This window comes from Clytia hemisphaerica, unplaced genomic scaffold (genome assembly GCF_902728285.1).
Source record: "Clytia hemisphaerica strain Z4C2 unplaced genomic scaffold, Clytia hemisphaerica genome assembly, whole genome shotgun sequence".
Taxonomy (NCBI): domain Eukaryota; kingdom Metazoa; phylum Cnidaria; class Hydrozoa; order Leptothecata; family Clytiidae; genus Clytia; species Clytia hemisphaerica.
The window spans coordinates 300,939-325,022 of NW_027104287.1; the positions used below are offsets into that span (position 1 = coordinate 300,939).

The 24,084-nt window shown below is 35.1% G+C and overlaps 1 protein-coding gene across 2 annotated transcripts in view; it reads left to right on the top strand.

The window, feature by feature from the left end:
• The first annotated feature begins 16,507 nt into the window (after nucleotides 1–16,507).
• Nucleotides 16,508–24,084, top strand: part of LOC136817020 (acetyl-CoA carboxylase-like) — a 47,581-nt gene continuing 40,004 nt past the window's right edge. For both annotated transcript variants that reach the window (XM_067073363.1, XM_067073362.1), the window contains exons 1-19: nucleotides 16,508–16,691; nucleotides 16,851–17,036; nucleotides 18,037–18,238; nucleotides 19,011–19,109; nucleotides 19,306–19,418; nucleotides 19,681–19,791; nucleotides 19,931–19,983; nucleotides 20,217–20,373; nucleotides 20,563–20,736; nucleotides 20,871–20,962; nucleotides 21,080–21,149; nucleotides 21,628–21,791; nucleotides 21,956–22,106; nucleotides 22,306–22,491; nucleotides 22,608–22,678; nucleotides 22,955–23,095; nucleotides 23,239–23,367; nucleotides 23,522–23,612; nucleotides 23,848–23,991. In XM_067073363.1, coding sequence (XP_066929464.1) covers nucleotides 16,563–16,691; nucleotides 16,851–17,036; nucleotides 18,037–18,238; nucleotides 19,011–19,109; nucleotides 19,306–19,418; nucleotides 19,681–19,791; nucleotides 19,931–19,983; nucleotides 20,217–20,373; nucleotides 20,563–20,736; nucleotides 20,871–20,962; nucleotides 21,080–21,149; nucleotides 21,628–21,791; nucleotides 21,956–22,106; nucleotides 22,306–22,491; nucleotides 22,608–22,678; nucleotides 22,955–23,095; nucleotides 23,239–23,367; nucleotides 23,522–23,612; nucleotides 23,848–23,991 — 2,463 coding nt within the window. In that variant the 5' untranslated portion in view covers nucleotides 16,508–16,562. The remainder of the gene's footprint in view (nucleotides 16,692–16,850; nucleotides 17,037–18,036; nucleotides 18,239–19,010; nucleotides 19,110–19,305; nucleotides 19,419–19,680; nucleotides 19,792–19,930; nucleotides 19,984–20,216; nucleotides 20,374–20,562; nucleotides 20,737–20,870; nucleotides 20,963–21,079; nucleotides 21,150–21,627; nucleotides 21,792–21,955; nucleotides 22,107–22,305; nucleotides 22,492–22,607; nucleotides 22,679–22,954; nucleotides 23,096–23,238; nucleotides 23,368–23,521; nucleotides 23,613–23,847; nucleotides 23,992–24,084) is intronic.

Below are 24,084 nucleotides of genomic sequence, written 5' to 3' on the forward strand. Positions count from 1 at the left end.
ACAAAGGAGAAGATCGTGCAGTTCTTTGTTCTCGTATCTTCAAGGAACTTTCAAGCAACAATGTGAATACACCCTATCTTTACCTGCAGACCTTATCCGGCTGTGATCATCATAAAACTAATTCAAAAGAATACAAAGAGAACTGTAACTGCCCCGCACGTAGCGGACTTGCTCGCCAGAAAAATATTCATTTCGTTGATGTTTTTTCCGATTCTGAGCGGGCCGCCGCGGTTAAAAAATGCTCGCGCGCACCTATTGTTTTATCTATTTTGTTGCAACTTGTATTGATTTTTAATTCTTAAAAAGTAAAACAAAGACAGTGCACAATATGAGCATATTCATTTTTCTTATAAGCATCTAGTTTATAAGAATCAAGTCAATAACTCTTGAAAGATAGCTATATACCTTTCGGTAATTTGTTTTTACAAAGTAAACAAGGGATATCAAGATATTTTATTGAGCTGTACACCTCGTTTCTTTTTTATCAGCCAATCAGAGAGAAGAAGAACATTTGATTTTTGTGTTTGTTTTTTCTTGTGTAAAAATATTTTCGATATTGTGCTGCTTGCAATGGTCTCAAAGGAAGGAAACAAGCGCTCAGCAAATAGAAATCTTGCTTTTTGGATGGCGTTTCAATAAAACGATATAGTTCATTCTCGATAATGCGTTCGCGGGGCATTTATAGCGACAGCTACTTATTAGTATGTAATAGTTATCGCATGACTTCGAATGCAATACGAGAAATTTTTTATAAGTTCCGGGATTTTTCCGTAATATTCTTCTCGGTAATTCTCGGAAAGATTTCAGAAAGAGTAAAATATCGAGTTATGTGATAACTCATGTACTGTCGACTCAAAAAAATTGTCCTGATAAATTTTCTTTTTGTTTTCGTTTTCAAACTACCTTTTCTGCTGTAGTTTCGAATGTTTTTGTTCGGTTTCTATTATTAATCGGCATAGAAGAAACTTCAGGCGAGCAAGATTTGGAGATATCAACCAAAAAAGTTAAGCTACCCCCAACCCCTACGGAAAAAAAAGCTAAAAACAAGGGTATCGATTTATGAGAAAAAGGACTTCTTTTACCAAAACATTAAAGTAAAAAGTCTTTCTCCTTGTAACACTCTTTAAGTTTTCTTTATCTCTATTGTTATTTTTTTGACTTCTGTTTTTTCCCTTGGGCATAATGCTTCAATGAATGAATGCTTCAACCTCCACAAAATTTTCAACATCCATGATGTGCAGAGAGGTCTGAACCATTGAGTTTCAAGCCGAAGGCTAGAGGTCAATCTCCTTGGTAGGATTTGAAGCCAACAAATCCTACCAAAGTTGCGCGGCCTTGAGCGACCCGCCTGGTTTTTACACAAATGACAGATTGAAACTAAAATTTACCGCTTCATTTTGAAAAATATATCACTCGAAAACAAAGGAATTGCTAGATTCAATCCGTCATCAAAAATACGGCGCATATTTTAAGGCTTCAATTTTTCTTGCCTGAGAAAGGTTAGAGATTGACCTCTAGCCTTCGGCTTGAAACTCAATGGTCTGAACCCCCCCCCCCTTCCCCATTTTTATTTCACCCCCCTATATGTGTATCCCCCTATTTAAAAGAATTGATTCTCTGAATGATTCTTTGAAAAACCTCTTTCTTACTGCCTACAATATCAAATGAAAGAGGGTAAGTTATTTCTGGCACACCTGGTGATGCAAATGACGCAATACATATTTATAATTATACTTTCTAATGAGCTTCAAGAGAACAAAGATGTTCAACAGAGATTAATTGCAAAAAACAAAAGCTTGCATTTCATATAAACATACAGCCCTTTTTACAAATATTTCATTAGAATTCGTTTAAGTGTAGATCTTAAGTCAATGATGGCGCAGACAGGAGTTGCTTTCAGCTACAAGCAATGGCTCGGAAAACGTCAAATAACTACCAAAATATTCTACTTTATTGCTCTTATCCTTGGAATTGAGTTCTCATTTACATTTGCAACTTTGCTTGTTTACTTAAAAGATTTCCTTCAAGTCAAAAATAATTCGTTGAATATCTTTTATAGTTGCATTTCTGGAATATACATCCTGTCTATGATTATATCATCAGTTTTCGTTGGAAAGATATTTGACAGAACTCGGCGAACGCGTCTAATATTCAGTTTGATCTTAACGCTGGTGACAATTGGCAATGTCCTGTATACGATACCGATTTCGCCTTATTTGTTATTATTTGGAAGGTTACTGTCTGGTTTAGGGGATTGTCTTCGAGCAATCATTATGTCTGAAGTAGCCCGCTCTTTCGCACCGGACGAAGTCGTCTCACAAATATCTGCTGTGTCTTGTACATTGGTTGTGGGATTTACTCTTGGACCATGTATAAATTCTGCTTTTGTTAGAGCAGATTTTTGGTTTTTGGGTGTGCATGTAGAATACTCAAACGGAGCTAGCTTTGTGACTTGCTTTCTTTACATGATTGCCTTCTTTTTATCATTGTTTTTTGTCAGTGATTTATCGAGAGAATTTGACTTAAAAGAAGCTTTAAAAAGTTTTTCAGCAGAAGAATTGGAAGAAGCTTCGTTGGATTCAGAGCAAAAACTCATCACCAATGAATGTTTTGAATCAGATCAAGAAGAGCAGTCAACTCCTATGATCGAGAATAAGTCATCATTTAACACCGATAACGAAATGGAAACCATGTTTGTCTTACGAAAATTTTTTACCAACCTTGATACAATTTTGATTCTGGTGATGTCTTTTACAACCATGCTCTGTGTAGTTGTTTATGACTTATGGGTACCTCTGGCATGCATCGAAATCTTAAATTGGACAAACTTGGATATAAATCTTATTTATCTGACAAATGGAACCATAAGCTTGTTATTTCTCCTCATATGCATTTTCAAACCACCCAAAACTGATAAGATGATTTACTTAGGTTATGCTGCTTTTCCATCAATCATGATTATATTTGGAGCATTCTTTTTCTTTAAGTTTGACACTTGGCATATAATATGGTTGGATGCCTTTTTATGGCTTGTTACATGTCTCTGTTTAAGCATTATTATTACAGCAGAGGAACTGTTTCTGATCACCACCCTGGCTAAAATGGTACCATCTCAAGCTCAATCCATTTCAGAAGGAATACGTCTAGCATCTACGCGCCTTGGAAGCGCCCTAGGTCTATTTACCGCCACTTTCACCTTTCAACACTTGAATTATTTTTGTCCATTAGTATTTTTTATATGTATTTTATTAATTTTGCTTTTGATCATTAGAAGAAGGCAGTTTTATGAGCCTGTACCAATATTTTAATTGAAACACTTTAAGTAGGGTGTTCTTGCATATTGTTGTTTTTCTTGAAAGGGGATATTTTAATTCTTAGCCAGGGAAAGTCGCATGACCTTCGCAATCACGCACTCACGAAAAGTCTACCATTTTGAAATTTGGGAAAATAAAACAACTACACGCTAGATTTTGCAGGCAGAACCGGCAGCACGAAAACATAGCGATTTTGTGAAATTTTTTCGAGGCACGGCTGTTCTTATTTTATGCACTTTGAGCAGCCTCATATTGTTCTTGTCCTGTTCTTATTTTAAGGTGGCTATCCACTGGGTTTGAAAATAGTGAGACTTTTTTGATGGTTTTTTATTTTCTTGGCTTAAAGTCAAGTATAACTTCTCTGGAACAACCTCTGAAAATTTCAACTCATAAAAGTAAAAAGTAAGCAGAAATTTTTTGGTTTTAAAATACCTACCTTTAAGCTTTTAATGCTTCGCCCATGGACGCCCTGTTTCCCGCCCGTTAGTAAAACAGCAATTCTACCTTCTCTAACAGCTCAAACGGCTTGAAAATCTATCGCTTGAAACATTTCTAGAAGGTTTGATGAAGTCGCTTGGTGTACCCATATTCAGTTTTCAAATTTTGTAAACAATGAACCAGAATGACCACCCTTAAATTTCAAAGATGGTTTTTGGAGGATGAAGCTTACTACACCCCTGCCCCTGCAACCCAGTGGGATCCACCCCACTGGCCACCCCAGTGAAATTTTTTCCAAAAATGGCTCATTTTTCAGCCCCACTGGACAAATCACTCACCCCACTGGAATGTTGTAGTAAAAAAAACACCCCATTGAAAATGATAAAAAGTTTACACATACCCCACTCGAAATGCCCTTATTTTAACTTACCCCAGTAGAACTTTTCTTTCAAAAAATCACCCCACTAGAATTTTCTCCTTCTCCTTTTTTAGCTTCCATGGAGACTATATATATTTCAAAATTTGATGAACGGATAATAAACCATTTATTTGGACGCAGTCTCATCCAATATGAAAAATATTGGGCGTGTGAGAAAAGATATTGGACGAGGCTTCGCCGAGGATTCGACTTTGTCCAATAACTGGTTAATATAGCACTGTGTTTGAAGTTTCTGAATCGTCTGCTGTCCGAAATTCGCTCTTTTAGGTGTCGATTTTACGGACCAGAATGCCAAAATAGCGATATTTTTTGCCGTCAAATTATGTTCACTAAATTGGATCTAACTTTTCAACGGTTTATTTCATTCAAACGAAACTTAGACAATTTGTTACTGATAAATAGGGCTAACTTTCAATACCAAAAACATTACTGTGCCCATGCCAGTTCTTTTCATTTCCTGGTGGTTATGCAAAAGTTTCGCCATTTTTTCCACTCCTACCGACTTATGTTCTCAAAAAAATATATGTTTTAAAGTTTTAAAGAACCGTACACATCCTGTGCCCAAGTTCAGGAGTTGCCATAAAGCCATTATGGTAATAACCGGGAGGGCACATTGCTATACATTGTTTTAAAGTTATAGTTTTTTGACGTATTTTTACATCGAATAATTAATATCTTTCTTTGGGGTATTGCTTGCACATACCCGACACCCAAAGTACTCCCTGGGTATCTTTCCATCGGCGTTAGACTAGCAAACTAGTCTGTTAATTAATTATATCAGAGGGTGGGAATGGTGGCGCGAGTTGCTAAAATAGGAGCAAACAAACAAAAGTTGGTGAGACGCTGGTGATCACTTTTCCAAAATAGGTGAGCTGAGAGTTAGTTAAAAAGTAAAATGCTCACATACTTTCGAGATAGACTTTTGAAATAAAGACTGAAGCAAATCGATTTTTATTGATTAAATAGAACCCTCCACATCTTTGGCTAGGATTATGAGACACAGCAATATCTCTTTCAAGCAAAAGCATGTCCCCTTTTTAGACACACAAAGACACTAGTTTCAATTTTTGATTTAAAAAACCTATTCGGATGCCAGTCTTGTTTATACAACTCTTATTAATATTAGAGTTCGGTGCATGCTTCGATCTGACTACATTTATGTAGTAAGGGGACTCTGTTGGAGCAAGAAATGGAGATATGAGATCGTTGTTCGATGAAATTTTTTTTCTTTTTCACTTTTTTCTCTCGACTTTGTAGATTTGGATTGAGTTTTTCCTTGAAATAATTGAACGAAAAGAATTGTTGCCAGCTATCATTTTACCTTATCACTTCCCGAAAAAAACATCATGGAAAAGATTACGTCATTTTGTTACGCCCAATATCGTTGGTAACTTGACCCTTCGATGTATTTCTTTCACAGCTTACACGTGCATATGGTGTCATCGTCCGTAAACAATTGATTTTCCTTGTTTCCATGTCAACCTTCTCTGGCTTTAAACTCAGTAATACTTTGTCATCGAGGTTTTCAATTTGAATGGATGGTCGTCATGGTAACTTTTTTCTGCGTTGATTGTGCACTGAATAGAATCTGGATTGGTCGGCACAGCGTCGATTATAAGATTTCGACCTGTGTTTTCACGGTACCCTTCTAATAGACCTGGGGTTGGATTTCTTCAGCCAGTATTTGTGAAAAAAAACAGACTGAAATTCGATGGGAATAACGTACAAAATATAAGTTTCTAACTTGATGTAGCTCACAAAACTATGGGCCAATTATCATCCTTGAGTCTGAAAATTTAAGGATCGCAATAAATAAATTTGATGAAGAAGAAAATGAAGTCTTTTGCAAAGAAGAGTATTTTAACTTTGAAGAGCTTATATTTTCGGCGAAGAAAAAACATTTTAAAATTTTTTTTGCGGTAGATGGTGTATCTTTTACCGAACTAAAAATAAATTTTTGGAAAATTTTTCTAAAAGCTTATTTGTCTCAAGATCTTGAAAAGTGCTTTTGACCAATTTTTCATCCCAATTTTTCATAGAAAAACAGCCATAACTTGATGCATGATGCATTAATTTAGAAAAGTTTTTCCAAAAAATTTAAAACAGTTCAGTTCTTTGCGGACAGTTTGAGAAAAATTCGAAACAAAAAGGTTAATTGCCCATTAAAACTTGGCACTTTTTAAGGGATTTTGATTAAAAAGCAATTTATAAAAGCAATTGTTTGTTAAAAGTGTCAAATGTTAAAGAACCTAAAACATAACTTATATGTTCAAATACTAAAGTAAATTTTTCGACTATGGTCAGACCCTTAATTATTGCCACCGGAGGAAGCCTAAAGCTTCTGAGAGAATGGCATTCATAGCTTCACGCCTAAGGAAGTTGGGCAAACATCTCATAATTTTGCGCGCGTTTTTCAGTATTTTAGTTCCGCTTAACGGTAGCATTCTTATCTTACGGTCTCTCTATTGTTTTATCATCATCAAAAAGACTTTACCGGAGTTATTTTGATCTGGTTACTCATTTTGAAATGTCAGTTTGTCTTTTTCTTATCCCTGGAGAGTTAAATGAATCTAAGGAAATTCCCTTTTCTGGGAAATTCCCTTTTTATACCATAAGTAGCTATCAAGCGCTCTTCATAGGTTAGAAATATTACTCTGCTCAAAGTATTCGAACAGTTATGTTTCTAAACGTCCCGGGGGGGGGGATTATTGGGCAAGATGGGTTACAGGGATGCTCCGCTGGTCAGGGTACCTTTTTTAACCTCTACGAGTCCCAGGTAGGGTCGCAAAAACACCAAAATAGAAAAATCAGTCCCTCGTAGGGATAGGAAAATTTGGGGAAAAAGTAGATAATTTGAGAACATTTTGGAATTTCAGTCCCATTCAGGGTTACTTTTTTCGCAAATTTCGAGTCCCACGTAGGGTCCATTTTTCGAACCTCAGCGGGCTAAACGTGTACATTAGTAAAATAACATATGAAGAGCAGTATCTTCAGATATATACGCTATTTATAGGAAAAACCAGTAAGTCAAATGATTCTGGCTGGGCTGCTCTTAAATTTATATGAGTTTTTCAGCCTTAAATGTCAATATTAATTAAGATGGAAACATGTAGTACTTCTCAGTAATTTCTGAAATCTGACGTTCAGATTCTTCTTAATTTGTTCTTAGGTTTTGGTCAAATTTCAGCCTCGTATTCTTATGAAATGTTTCTTATAAAAAACGTGTAAGACAAGGCACGGATGTCACTCTAAGTAGACTGTAAATCACTCCCTTGACAAATTTGTTAGCATTTGAAAGAATTTTGTCTCAGATGAGAGGTCACTCTTAACAAAAATTACTGTAGGGCTAAGATCACTCCTTTTGAACGCAAATTCAACTCTATGTGTTCGTTTTGCTGTGGTGGCACCATAATGAAAGTTATGGCTAGTTTAGTTGTGTAAGTGTAACAAGAGCCGCAAAGATGCGGATAAATATTTCCTTTACAAATGATAAAATAATTATTGATGTCCTCAAAAGATTTCAAAGTGCTTTATCTCAGATAACATCAAGCAACGCAAGTCCCCAAGAATTTCTAAATCCGTTTATGTAATTGCTAGTATTTGCAGGATTATTCCTAAGATGACGAAGGTTCAAACCTACGGATTACGGAGTATATCCAAGCTGAACTCGACTGAGAATATAACAATGCAGTAACCAAATCGGCTAGACAACCTTTAATTTTTGTTACTCTCGGGTACCTAATAGCCGCCCCCCTCCCCCACTAATTTATTTTTCGAAGATTTTCCACTCTGAACATTCTTATTCACCCCCCCCCCCCGCTTATCAATTTTTGGGAAAATGTTTTTGAAAGTTCCCTTTTTTGTCCCAATTCTGCTGTATAGACTTTTTTCAAAGAGGACGTCCTGTTGAATAATTTTGTATTCCAGCCATGAAAACAATGATAGAGCCATGCATAATTACTGTATCATGTATATTGTATATACATTATGTATGGTTTTATCATTGTTTTTCTGCTGGACTACATAATTATTCAACAGGGTGGCAAAATTCTTCAACTTTCAACAATGATAGAACACACCTATTAAAAATTAACCAGCGCATTTTTCATCTTTCTACTTCTTCATCTTCCATGAAGCTCTCAAAGTTAAATAGAATTAAGCACATAAGATATTCTTATAATTGTGAAATATCGTTCGCGCTTTCGCTACGGTGGAGTGCATGACGTAACTCGCGCGGCAACAAACTCGTCTTCTGTTGGCTGGTCATATTGGGCGTTTTGGCGTTACCACCCTCGAAGCAAGTGGGTGCCTTTGTCATTCCGCAACTCTGTCCACCATTTTAAATGAGTTAACAATAGATCCAAAAGGGCGCCCTCATTAAGAAAGATCATTTGCTTTGGTCTCCGGCTTTGGGAAGCAGTAATGTTTTCGATTGTTTTCGATGGAAAATGGTAAGAAACTTAAGTTTACAAGTGCCATTCAGTTTTTGCTGGCTGATAGAATGGCAGGATCCTGGATGGTTTCCCTAACTGTATTGAAGAAAATTAATTCATAGCAAAAGTTTTCCATTGTTTAAATGCACATGTAAGAAATCTCCAAATTTATAACAAAAGTTTCAACCTTTTGCCTTTAAAACGCACGTGGAAAACAATCTACAAATTCACAACCAAAGTTTTCCACATTTTAAATGCACGGGGAAGAAAATCTCCAAATTCACAACAAAAGTTTCCACGTTTAAAACGCATGTGGAAAAAATCTCCACGACCAAAGTTTTCCACATTATAAATGCATGGGGAAGAAAATCTCCAAGTATATACCAAGTTCAAGACAATGATTCCAATTGTTTAACTCCATATTCAATACAATCAAAATTTTAAGAGTTAACATTCTTCATATTGGCCAAGGTGTTCCGGTTATATCAGCTTAAAAAGTTTGAAATTACAGTTCTGTGAACCACAACAGAATTTTCCCCACAAAAAGAGTTTTCACCAACTGTCACTAACCAGTTTATTCATTGTTGTAGATAAAAACACCAAGGAAAATTCAATCATTAACCAGTCAATTTTGCTCCATGTTTAAATTTTTAGCTCAAAGCTAGCTAAATCATAGTTCATCACCAACCATATCGCCATCTGACCATTGCGCACTGGGTGGTGCATACCATAAAAGTGAGTTCAAACTTTTTTGATGTCGCAAGTATTTTTTCTCAGGTATAACATGGTCAGATTTATCCACAATATCACTTTAGGTAAATATACAGGCATGAAGTTAGCTTGTTGTGAAACATGAAAGTTGACAAAATGTCCTGTTTTTCCAAGACCATCAAGATAAGAGATTGTATCTCTCACACCAAGAGTATGTAAACAAAACATCAAATCCAGACAATCGTACAAAAAACATGATCCAATTCAACTCATGAAATCATAAAAACCAAAGAAAAATAGCGAAAGAGCAACATTTGTTGTCTATTTTTTGCCTCCATCTTTGTTATGACTGTTAAAAAGCAGTATGGTCCGATCAACAATACGCTTTCGAACCGGGCAACGTTTTCCGATCGGCAAGGAGAATAGACCACCGTACGCATATTTCCTACGACGTGTCTTGAAAAAATGACGTCTTCCGCCTCGAAAAAAGAACATCATACTGTTTTTACCGCCGGAGCTTGATTTAAAAAGAGACTCATGTACAAACTCACGAAATTGACCAAAACCGGCGTTAGACTTGAAGAAGGAGAAGGAGAAGGAGAAGGAGAAAATTTACCGTTTTAACAAATATTTCCTTCTGGAAAGGAAATATTTAAAAATATTTCCTTCTGGAAAGGAAATATTTAATAAGGTATGAAATGGTACACTTTCTTACCATAGTTAAAAGTTTTGAGCACATGTTTATAGCTCTAGAGAGTCAATGAAAAGAACTTGACATGTTCATATTTTGCAAAATGAAAAAAGAAGTACAAAATCTAACGTTTGAAATGTTTGCACTCTCCCCCAGAGTTACAATTTTTAACATGTCGCTTTCCTTCAATCTACGAATTTCTATTTTGACATACAGATGGAGAACCAAAAGGACCCTTGTTCCATCACAAGTATTCGGCTGCTCTAAACAAAGACTTTAATAGTTTGATAGCCAATACGGGTTGAATTATTAATTTTTTTAGCAGTTAAGGTATTCGGTCGCTAGGTGATATTTAGATTTATAAATATCTAAGTCTTGCATGTCTTAGGCCGTTGGTGTAGGTTGGTGTAGGTCTTCGGCCGCTGAAAACTAATTCCACTTTAAATTTGCAGGTCTTCGACCGCTAGCGTAGGTCTTCGTTCGTTGACAGAAAAAAAATCCGCGTCCCTGACAAAAACTGATCAAAACTCCCCTTAAAGAATTGGAGAGGATCGGCTATACCATATCCTTATCATCCTAAGGGCTTTTGATTCGCAAGCTAAACCGGCGCTTGCAACAACGGGCGCCATCTAGTAAAATTTTAAGTATGAAAATACTACAACAAATCTTCTTGTTATGTCAACAAGGCAATAGCTGCACCATTTTTCTGGATTTTCCGGTTGTTAAAGAAGAGTCTATTCTTGTCTTAAAGAGGCAAGCCTTATTAACCACAAATCACTTGAGTTGTTTGACATGGTTTGACATGATAAAAACCTCTAGTATCAACAATCGAACAATGTCTACTGTAAAAAGCACATGTCAAAATCATATATCGACGCTGTGCCGATGAATCGAGATTCTACTCGTCGCACAATCAACGAAGACAAAAGTAACCATGACGACCATCCAAGATCTTGGATGAAGTTCAAAGTTGATATTTTTATTCCCGTCGTTGAAAACACAACTAAAAAAAGTCATCAATGCTTTTTCAAAAGAGTCAGTGGTAGAGAATCGTAACATAAAGTCTGTCTATTATTTCGATTCAATTAAAGTGGCATTTCCATAATTAATAGTTTAGTAATTACTGTTATACATTTGGGGATCATATGTAAAAGATTTCTTTCGAAAGAAACTCACTCCAATTACACTTGGAGGTTTCTGGGGAATTCGTAAATAGTAAACTACATACTAATACAGTCTGCTAGACCACAGATATCTAAGCCCGAAGGGCTAGATAGGCAACTTTAAGCTTTCTCCAGCAAAAAAAAGTGAAGCAAAAATTTGACTTTTTAAATTTCGTGCCGATGGATAGGATCTAGCATTTTAATTGTTTTTGGAGCACGAGATCAAAAAACGTAGCCGGCAAACGCTATTTCACATCTCTCAAACCGCATATTTATAATTATAATTGCATATTTTAGTCACGTGACTCTGGTAGGAAATCCTTCCAAAGATGAGCTTCACTTTTTGATAAAAGCCGCAAATCTAGCCCTTCGGGCTTTACAGATATCTGTGTGTTAGACATTAATAAGGTAATATTTGCTCTTCATTTTGATTCTTTCTACAGTGATTAGATTGACACATGCGCGATAAAATTTCTATTATTGGTCTTCAGAGGTTGATATATTCTTTGAAAACTTAACCTCTGATACTCAGGATAAACAATGTCGTCATATAATGGAAACTTAAATGTAACCTAATATCTTATAAGTGCATTTCTACATTGTTTTCGCAAGATTATCTTTGAATTGAATAAAATCGTAAGATTACTATTGACACTATTGATCTTGTTACGTATTTCGTATTTTCTTTACTTGATTAAAGTTGCTATATACATATTACGTACAGAGCAAAAAAAACAGAGCCGAGAAACAGAGCGAACAACAAAAGGATATTTTCCAAAAGATTTATTGATAAAGCCAACACCCACCATGTCATATTATGGCCTATTATTATATGCCATATCAAAAACACTATAACAACCCTTATTTAAGCCGAGGTTTAAGCATTACAAACGCTATTATATGTAATCGTTTTGCCATATGAAAGCCTTAAGATACTACGCGCACCCTAGAAGCTTAGCCAGAAACTGTGTCAGAATCCCTCAGCCTCTGCTGTTGTTGGGATGAATGCGGCAAACTACCCATATCTTAGAAGAACGGTATCGGTATCGCCCGAGCGGGGAGAGTGGCGAGTGTCACAGATCAATACAAAATTATTATATTATTTATTTGATAATGCCTCGACCTCTAATCTAAAATGCTTCAAGGGGTGCGTGGATATTGTAGTATGCACAGAAGTTGGAGGTAGGAGATCAGATAAAGTAAGTAACACGTAATTTGTTGGTTGTGAAGTCAGGACGCCACACACGCAATGATTGATACGACCGCCCGTGGAATACGTGGCTTGGGGCGCGACGGGCGCGACAGCTAGACTGCAAAACCTGGTCCTAGACTATCCTACTTAATTCATTTATAAGACCATGAATGTTTATAGGATGCTCCAAAACACTGCCTAATGGCACGAGCAAGACGAGTGATGTAAGGCGTGATTTGAGGAATGGCGAGTTTAAAGTTCATTTTTTCTTTGTCTTGTGAATGTTTACATTAATTTTTTGCAGCATGGATTGAAATCTTCTTGCTATTTTTATACTAGTTTATTGTAGTTTTACTATATCAAATTATCTCAGTAACACTTTCAAAATTTTTCACTTTTGTCAAACATTAGGATGGAATTCATTTTTCAAGTGATGGCTGCCTGCCTGGTCCTGGTGCCTGCAGTCTGGCCTATGGCCTAGCCTGGCGTTGTGTGAGCTGTTGTGTGTATCCACTGTATGGTTGAAGGGATAGAATTATGGCATGCACTGCAAACTCTTGCAAGCTGCATCCTGTGCCACTGCTCTAGATGTGAAATTTTGAGAACTGGCCAACTGCAACTGGGCTGGCGCAGCAGCTGCAGAGTGCAGAGGTGGTTGGCAAACGATCATTCACCAGGATGCATCCTCTCTTATTTCCTCCCTATTTTCTATACTTTCCTATCTTCTATCATCTCTCCTGGTTTGCTGACTTTTTTAAGTGTTTCTAACTGTTTTCTAAGTATTTTTCTGAAATTTGCCTCACTGCACTGATGTGAAATATAGCATAGGCCCTAGGTCTCCGACCCCGGCTCGAACCACCAAATGCAAGCAACCTTGGTTTTCAAACCCAATGCCTAACCGCTTGCGCCAACGAGACACAACAGAAAACTGTCATTCACAAATACCGTGAGTGGTCCTAAATCCGACAGCCCTGCCTAAATCCGATGGGGTCTTTCAAAGATACAAACTTAAATAAAAACAAACCTTTCGCTGTGACGCAATGAAGATACCAAAGTGTCAACTAAACTGAGAGATTTGATACACTGAACCAATTGAACCAAAACATTAATTGCTTCTTATACAAAACATAATTTTTTATTACAAAATTGTTAACGTTTTTAAACACGAGCAATGGATTCAGAATAATACAACTCACACTTTTTATCACATTAATTAATTGACATCTTGACATTTTAGTCATCTTGTTAGATGTTTTGCTTCGAGAGTTCTTGCAATATAGTTTATTGTTCAACTCGGAGAGGGAATGTTTCTAAACATAGAATTTTTTTTCATAGCAGTTATTTGGGGGATCGGATTTAGGCAGGGCTGTCGGATTTAGGACCACTCACGGTACTTATATAGGTTGTAATTTACAGACCTTAGTTAAGAAAGCCCCCAACCCTACTGGTGCCCCTACAAGGATCCCTATGGAATCCAAAGTTAAGTCTCAGGATACTAATACCCTTGAGAACTAATAATAACCTAACCCCCGTCTAGATCTGCAGAATGAAAAATTTCACTTGCATCCAGGTGGATGATATCGTATGCAACCTTGCAATGCAGTGGCATGGTGGCAGGGCAGGTGGGCCAGGCCCCACCAGCAGAGCCCATTTGAGAAGGAGCGCCAAGAAAGATTTTTCAGACTCCCCTATTGAAAAATTGGCAATTGAAAAACCAAAAATGGCGCCCTTATCACCTCAAAAACTCCAAATTTTGCTGGCTTGAGCAAAGCTGCATAGTTCTTGCACTTTTACATTTCTTTTAAAACTTTGCTGCTTTGGTTGCTTTGGCATTTGATGGCTATGCAAGTTTCTCTCCACTGATGCAAGTTACCCAAAATAGGAAAACCATTTCTAGCAAATTAAACTTTTTTGTTTTTTACAAGCAAAAATAACTAGCTAATTATTAACTGATCAAAAACAACACGTCTTTTTTGCATGAATATTTCGGCCAAAAGGCCTTTCTCAACATCTCAACATTATATATATAAATTCAAAATTCAATCTAAATTTACAAAAAAGCCCTAGCTCAAGGTGCTTAGAAAAGTCCCTGTAAGAATGGACCCATATGCGACCCTGCCAATACATCAGACTTTCATGATAAAATGTCCAGTCAGCAGAAAAGGCCGAAAAGTAAAAAAACGAAAATTGTCATTTTTTGGCAAGTTTGTTTTGTTGGCAAGAGATTTTTGAAACTTTATTCTTGAACACATGGTTTTCAATACCTTTGCAACTAGTAGGCCTACTTCACAAAATAATTTTTTCATCTAATTACTTGTCAGTTTTAAAGTTTTGAGTCTAGACAGTCAGATTTTGCAAATGTCTGGTCTGTAATAATAATGTAGCAGCTACAAACAATATTATGGTGTGAATCTGTGCCTCAGCTGTTATAGCTTTAGGTTTCTAGCCCTTTTAATTTTTTTAGATTGCTCAAATGATAATTAAGGGGATGTTCTGAAAAATGAGCATAAATCACCTAATTATTTTGAAAATTAGAGACAAAACATCCCTGACCTGGGTCAAAGATTCTAAAACAGTACTTGATGCCTCTTTAATTAATGCTTAGCAATTAAAGAGAAGGATCAAGGGAAAATGGAGCAAAAGTGCTGCCTTCCACACCTTCTGGTGGATAACTATCAAAAGAGGAGCCATCAAGTCACCTCTAAAAAAGTTATATATCATTTCTTAAAGTCATTACATTGGTTTATATCATGAAAAGTCTGAGCTAATTCCTCTGAATCTTTTGCTTGATTATTTTCCAAAATTATCTTCATGAAGTTACATTTTCTATTGACTCTTGAGGCTTTATAAGGACAACAATAGAATTTCAGAACAATTCAATTTAAAGATAAAAAATGTGTAAAGACCATGTTTAAGAATTTTATATTCTCCAGACTTTGCTACAGTAGGGCTATGCTAAAAGACTTGGCAGTTTTTCTCTGGAGAAAAAAAGAGTTTTGGAAAGTTTAGGTTTAAAAGTATGTGAACTATTTTCTGAGGTCAAATTGAATGAAATACTTTGCAAATCAGCTCAAAAATAAAAAGAGATAAAAAGAGAACAAATTCATACATCTTGATAAGATTGCGTCATTCTCTCTGTAATAGGAGATTAAGAAAATTCCATTTAAAATTGGAGGTAGGTTTAGGGTTTATAAGCTATTTGTATTTTCTTTGAAAGGAAAGAATTTGAAAAATATAACCAAATGAGGAAAGACAATTTTTTCTTTTTGATAGCAATTTTAGCTAAGAATAAATACTGTAACCTTTTCTTAAGATCTGACTTTTTGCTTGTCCCTGATTTCTCAACTGTATACAATATATAATGTTTTATATACATCCATGATATTACTAAAATCAAAATATAATAGCCGCATTCTTTTTCACTGTTCAACACATCCATGATATTACTATAATGTCATCCAATATTTTAGTTTCTTATTGACTTAAAATGAGCTTAACTAAAGAACAAATTAAAGAAGACCTGAATGTGGCTTCACCAGATGATGTTGTTTTTAATAAAGAACTTTTCAACCAGCTCACTGGGGAATCAATGAAACCTCAACAAGAAACAGATATCTCAAAGTGTTACAAAGAAGTAAAAGAATTTCTAGATAATGAAGAACAGCTAGGGGAATATTTTAAAGAACTAGAGTTTAAAAAAGAAAAATTAGCGAATATTAAAAAAGATTTGGATGATGGTATACAAAGATTGGAGGAAGAAAAGCAAGAATTAAAGTCTTGATCCGTAATTTCTAATGTTTTTTTTAATCAATTTGTAAGTTTTCATCATTTTTATCTATTTTGATCCAGACAAGAAATTATTTATTGTTTACAATTCTTTCATTTTGTTTTTATCTTTTGAAAAATGTGTCATATAGCTGTCCTTGGTACACACCTCCACAATGGTAGACCTACATTAAAGATATTTAAAATATGATATCTTTATTTTTTTATGTTTCAGTATTTTTGTTATCAGAGTAATATTATAGGTCAAAGAGGTTGTTTATTACATTCAATTGCTACATAGGTGGTATACATAACAAAATCAATAAAACATGGTGTGTGCCTGAACAATCTCATGTTTTTTTCTATTTGTAGATGGACTCTTTAAGGTAGTTAGAAAAGATTGTTAAAGTAAAGAAATGTCTGGTTTTATTACCATGGAAAATGAAGATACATCAAGCGATTCTGGGAGTGATTCTGAAACTGGATTGAAATTAGCACTGGATAAACAGAGAAGCAATACCCAAGAAAGATTAGATAACTATGTTGTAAGTGATTTTGTTCAATAAATCTTTCAATTTCTGTTAAGAAGAGTCTTGCTCAGTGACAAAATTCCGTTTTGAAAAGCCTAGTCTTTATAATTAATTCCTTGTGAATAATTTTGCCTTTAATTTGAAGAGAAATGATAAAAGATTTTAAATTTTTAGGCTGCAACGCCAGCTGAATTTGTTTCCAAATTTGGTGGAACTCATGTCATTGAAAAGGTGCTTGTTGCAAATAATGGTATTGCTGCAGTCAAATGCATCAGATCTATGAGACAATGGGCTTATGACATGTTTGGAAATGACAAAGCAGTGAAATTTGTTGCAATGGTCACCCCTGAGGATTTAAAGGTAAGAATATGCTTTGATAATAATAATCATCTGACCACATCTGCAAGATTTACATAAGATTTTCCTTTACATATTGTAATGAAAGGAATAAAGTTGTTCTGGTGGTGTTGTCTTTGGACTAGCAACCTGAATGGTTGGAAAAACCAACAAACTCAGTAGGAGAGCAAAGTGTTGCTCTGCAATAGTGCTATCTCCATGTGAAAACCAATGGTCATTCTACAGGGGGGGGGTCGGTAGTAAAATCTCAGACATATATGAGTAGTAAAAGGATTTTTACGAATTTTTACATACCACCACCCAGACTCTTGGAAGAGGTATTTTACTACCCTGGTAGTAAAAGCTTTTGGGACAATTTGTCATAGAGACCACCTATTTTTTAGTTGCTTTTCGGACTGATTTTGCAAAAAAAGCTAAAAAATGATTATTTCTGTGACACATTTTTCACGTAGTGCAAAAATTAATGTTTTTCCCTTAGGATTAAAGTCTTTTTATATTGACAAAGAATTTCGAGAATTTTTTGTTTGCAGCAAACAACTTTCCAACAGAAAATCTTTTCAAATTATAAAAATTTTCAGATTTTTTCAGAAAAGTCATCCAGAAAATTAAAAGAATTACAAAAAATAGCTAAAATTTGCTAATTTTACCAGTTTTAACTACCCAGGTAGTAAAATTTTTTCAACATTTAACACATAGATACCACCCATTTTAGTATTTAACTACCCTGGGTAGTAAAATTTTTTTTCGATTTTTCGTCACACCACCACCGTAGTAAACGTCATTATGTCTGAGATTTTACTACCGACCCCCCCCCTGCATTCTATTGAGCCAAAATAATTTTTGTCTATAACCAACCAGAAGTAATTTTTGTCTATAACCAGCCAGAAACATTGGATTAGGAATATGCTGTCTCCATTCTGAAATACAGAATTCTAGAAGAAGATTTTGTCTTCTAAATCTTTAAAATCTGTAGGTAGGTTAATGACCATTTTTTTCATTTCAGGCAAATGCTGAATATGTTAAAATGGCTGATCATTTTGTGACTGTTCCTGGTGGCACCAACAATAATAACTACGCTAATGTTGAATTGATTTTGGATATTGCCAGAAGAACTGCTGTACAAGCTGTATGGGCAGGCTGGGGCCATGCATCAGAAAACCCTAAACTACCAGAACTTCTGTCCAAAAATGGAATTGCATTCATAGGTAAGTTTCGACATTTCTAATGATTATATCTTACATTTTGCAATTTTTTTGTTGTTTTTTTGTTCTTCTTGTAAAACCTTTTGTACTTCTTTTAGTGACTTAAAGTTATTTTATTCTGATTGCCTTTCTATCCAAAACAAAACAGGATGGTTTCAACCCAGTTTTCAGGATGCTCTCATTGATTTAGGTCCCCTTAGGAATTAGCTTTGAGCTAGGTGTTCCCATTTACTTCTTTTGGATTTACATTTTTGTTTTGGAGTAGGATATTGAATTGACCAAGACTGATGGGACAAATTGAAGCAATTAATTTATTTTTTTCGTTCTGAAGAAATCAATTGTATTATTAACAAAAATTTTAGCAAAAGTACAGATAAACAGCTGACAAAGTCTCTATTAAAAAAATAGATTCCAAGACTTAAGAAATCTAAAAGGAACTGACGCAGATTTTGATTTTGAGTAGTCCCTAACTGGGATAGGCATGTAATAGTTTTTGAGTTTTGAATTGGGGATGAAACAGACCTGCTCTGCCATCTTTTACATGCTCTTTGTGTGAAAATAGATGTACATTCAGGTACATTTATTCAAATGATAAGGATTGATAAAAAGGATCTAGAAATTAAAACATTTTTATTTGTCTTAGAGTAAGATTTATCCATTATAAAAGCTAAAGATAACATGAAAATTATTTGACTATGTAATTATAAAAGATTTGCCAAACTTCACTAGAAATCTTTATACTATAGTCCTAAATTTTGAAACTTTTTTTTTGTAGGACCCACTTCACATTCTATGTGGGCATTGGGAGACAAAGTTGCATCTTCCATCATAGCACAATCTATTGATATTCCAACCTTACCTTGGTCAGGCAATGGTAAGTTGGCTTTTCACTGTGTAGTAATTTCTACCCAAGTGAAAGACTTCATGAATTATATTATCAGAACTTTAAATTCTATCTCATAACACGAGGGCTTTAAAAGACAATACGCGCCTGCAATGTCACTTCTGTCAATAAGAAAAAATCCCTTGATGATCCTTTCATACATGTCATTTTTTTAATTTGATTTAAGGAATCACACTGGACATTGACAAGGATTCAAAACCGGGTGAGGGGAACTATGTTAGTGTCCCAATGGAAAAATTCCAAGAAGCCTGTGTGACTGATGTTATGAAAGGTCTTGTGGTAAGTTCATAATTGTTTTTTCTGTTCTAATGTATGAAAGTGATGAATTTGATTTTATTAATAAAGCTAGGGTCATAATTCAGTTTTCCTTTAAGATGTTAATACTAGAGCTGTACAGTGAAACATCCGAAAACCCCATATAGTTTTACAACTTTTGACAAGCTTTCAATTGTTTTAAAAGTCTTGATTAGGAAAATGTGTCCCAAAATTTGTAAAGCATTCGTAATAGATAGATCATTCGCCATTTTTCTTTTCTCTAAAGATTGCACACGAGATTGGATATCCTGTGATGATCAAAGCATCAGAAGGAGGAGGTGGTAAAGGCATCAGGAAATGTAACAATGATGAAGAATTTTCCAATGGATTTAGACAGGTCTGTTCAACTCTTGAAATTCTAAACTTCATCAAGTTGTAGATTTCATTTAAAAAATTCTTATGTCAATTTCATTTATCATCTCATATTCAAGACATGAAATCAGACAATTTTGTAATTTTTGTTTTTGTTTTCTCAGGTTGAAACTGAAGTACCTGGATCACCTATCTTTATCATGAAATGTATGCAAAGGTAAATAGATCTAACCAGAATGGTATAAAATTACTGAAACTGACACAAAATGTACAAATAGGTTCAAACAATTTAAGAGGGTGCTGACTTTGAAACCTTTTAAGATTTTTCACATTCCTTAAAATTTTCCTAAAAAGCCATTATGTTTAATTGTTCCAATTACCCAAATTAGAAAAAAATTATTTTTTCGATATGCTGATGAAATATTAAATTAATTTGATTTTTACTTTCAGAGCAAGACATTTGGAAGTCCAGTTGCTAGCTGACCAATATGGGGAAGCTATTTCTCTGTTTGGAAGAGATTGTTCAGTTCAAAGACGTCATCAAAAAATCATTGAGGAAGGTCCAGTCACTGTCTGTAAAGGAGAAACCCTTGTCAAAATGGAAAAGGTACAATACAGTGACTTTTGAAACATTCTAGCTTGCTAAAAATATGTAGTAATTATGTCCAAAACACAGGAGTACGTCTTTTTTTAACTAAATATGTTCCATATAAACTTGACTACGAAAACATCAGAATTTTATTAAATTGCATGAAGAACCCTTTTAAATTTCTAACCTTTTCATCTTTAATTAAAGAATGCTGTGAACTTGGCTAAACTTGTTGGATATGTCAGCGCTGGAACCGTAGAGTATTTATATGATTGCATCTCCAAAGAAGTGTACTTCCTTGAACTCAATCCACGTCTCCAAGTGGAACATCCTTGCACAGAAATGATCACTAACATCAACTTGGCTGCTTGCCAATTACAAGTAAGTTTCTTTCAGTACTTTTTCTATGGTGAACAATAAAATGAATTTATTTGTTGTAAAAAACAGCGTTTTTTGATATATGGTTATTTTTCGATAAAGTTTGACCTTTATATTCACCTTGACTCTTTCTTTAGATTGCAATGGGTATTCCGCTACATAGAATCAAAGATATCAGGCTTCTCTATGGAGAATCACCTTGGTCTGCCGCACCCATTATCTTTACTGAGTAAGTTATAATTCTGTTTGTTTTTAGGAATGCTTCTGATACCTTAGTTATTTGTTTGTTGGCTACTGGTTAGTAGTCCAGTGTAATTTATGGAATGATTTCTTTTTATTTGATCAGTTACTACGGGAAGTTGAAACCAAAAGGGCATGTTATTGCTTGCAGAATCACAGCAGAAAACCCAGATGAGGTATTGTTCTATGTTACAGTTGGCAATCAAGGCTTAAACTTTCCCAATGCTAAAGAGAAGAGCTGTTCCTTCCAATCTGATAAGAATAATATTGTATTTCATGCGTAATCGTCAGCGTGCAAAATTACTCGAATCTGATTGGTTTAGAGGAGTGCGATTAATCGTTAATTACACTATTACCACTTTTTGCACTTTCGGCGGGGGACACTTTTGTCCCCTTATTCTTTTCTCTCCCAAGTCCTGTGTCAGAGACTTTTTTTTACTATATAATAAAAAAACAAAGACATTTTTTTTCCTTCAATATAAAAAAGAACAAAGAAATTTTACGTTACAATAGCTTCTTTTAATTGAAAACAAAGAAAAATTACACTCCAATGTTTTCTTTTTAAACAAAAGAAAAAAAGGAGGTTTTTGACGATTACTAGTACAAATCACTTCGGTAAAAGACTTTCTATCAATGCTTCTATCACTTACTCAGGGTTTCAAGCCGAGTAGTGGAACAATCAAAGAATTGAGTTATCGAAGCAATGCTCATTGTTGGGGATATTTCAGCGTAACAGCTGATGGAAGTCTTCATGAGTATGCAGATTCACAATTCGGTCACTTGTTTGCTGGTGGTGAAAACCGAGAAGCTGCTAGAAAGTAAGCTTTCGTTGCAAATCAAAATTTCTCGAAATGCACAACTGCTGTGAAATCAATTTTAGGAGCAATATCGCATGTCTAATTTTTCCTACTGCAGTCAACCATGTCATAAACAGTGGTTTCCTTGTTTTCAAAATTCAAAATTTACTGTTCAAAATAATTAGGAACATGGTCGTTGCTTTGAAAGAGTTGTCGATTCGTGGAGACTTTCGAACCACTGTTGAATATCTTGTTCGATTGTTGGAAGATGAATCTTTCAAAAGAAACACCATCGATACTGCCTGGCTTGATAGTTTGATTGCTGAGAAAGTCAAGGTAAGTTAAAAGAGATTTTTCAATCTCTTATAAGAAGTTGGTCTTTCGTCAAAACTTTTCATTTCTCCTCTTTTAACGAATCATAAAGATAATGGCTAGAAATTTATTGTGAAGTTCTATCCATCAAATCAATGTTCATCATTCAGGACAATTATTGTTGTGTATCAAACTCAATATATGAGATTAATTCAATTTTTAGGCTGAATCTCCAGAAATCATCCCTGCAGTCATCTGTGGAGCTCTTCATATTGCAGATGATGTCGTCAGCAAAACTTTTTTGGTGTACCAATCAGCTTTGGAAAGAGGTCAAATTCCCAAAGCGAGCAACCTGAAAATCACTGAAAATGTAGAGCTTATTCACAACGAGACCAAATACATCTTATTAGTAAGAAAAAATTTTTTCTTTCTGTCTATACCAATGTTTTTATTTTTGAAGTCGTTAAAGTCAACACTTAGTTAAGGTTACCGTGAAAAACTTTAATTGTGATGTTTGCGTTGCAGGTGACGAAATGTGGTGCAACTCAATATTTCTTGGAAATGAATGAGTCTTGTTTGGAAGTTGATGTTCATAGGTAACAGCTTACATCAGGTTCTTTTATTATTTAAGTCTAATTTTGATTTCAAAACACGCTATCGTTCTAAAGAATTTTACTGATGTAGTTGTAAAAAATTGTCTTGGCTCTTGGCTCTCTATTGATATTAAGTTCAACCAACTATCCTCGAATATTGACTCTTTTTGAACGAAATTCTATGTTTAGAAGGTGCTTATAATGACTACTTCCCATCTTGAAGTTCGGTTCCTCAATAGAGCAACAAGCAGTATAATAGTAATGTTAAAATTCTTTTAGAATGTCTGATGGTGGCATGATGGTGTCCATTGGTGACACAACCTATACTTCCTTCTTAAAAGATGAAGTCAGTGGATATCGTGTCATCATCAATGGTAAAACTTGTGTTTTCCGGAAAGAAAATGATCCGACAATCCTCAGGTATAATTCTTTTAGAAGAATGAAATTAGTCAAATGCTTTTTTTAATTAATGTAATGATAACTTAAAATGTCGGATGAAACTGCACTGAATATAGAATTTGGTGATACTATTTTTCCAAGACTCTCGAATATTTTCTCGTTAGATCACCTTCTCCTGGGAAACTCATCAATTATACTATTGAAGATGGTGGTCACGTGTTTGCCGGGGAAGCTTACGCTGAAATTGAAGTCATGAAAATGATCATGCCTTTAGTTGCTGCTTGTAGCGGATGGTGAGTACCTTTTAGTCACAATTCATCCCTTTGGGTGCTTGATCTTTTCTTGAAAGGACAGACGCTTGTTTTGCGATACTTTTACTGAAATGCAGAGTCCAATCACTTTGCGGTTTGGATAATCTGACTACTATATTAACTTTTGACTTTGTAGTTTGCACCACATCAAAGTTCCTGGAACTTCATTGGAACCGGGAATGGTGATTGGAAGATTGACTTTGGACGACCCAAATAAAGTGGCACAGGTACATTGCTTTTTGGCTTGAGTCTTTTTATAAAACCTTTCTAATGATATTTGACAAGTCAGCCTGACTAGCGGCTAGTTCCTCAACTGTTTTTCATTTCTCGTTTTTATTACTTGCACACTAAACTGCCTTTGATATTTTTAACAATTCTTGCATGATTCTAATCTTGATTTTAGGGCCTCAAAACTGTCGGAGGTTGTAATGGCGACTAAATGTTAATGTCTTCTTCTTTTAGACGGTGCTTCACCGAAGTGCATTCCCAAACATAGGAAATCGAACAAAAGGAATCAAACTTCATCAAATCTTCCAAGCTTCTCATGAAAATTTGATCAATACCATGAATGGATATTGTGTCCAAGAACCTTATTTCTTGCCAAAGGTAAATTTCTAAGTTTGATGTTTTATATAAATGAGAGTAGATATAAACCAAGTGAAATCAAGCATGCGTGATTATCTGCAAGACAGAACAATT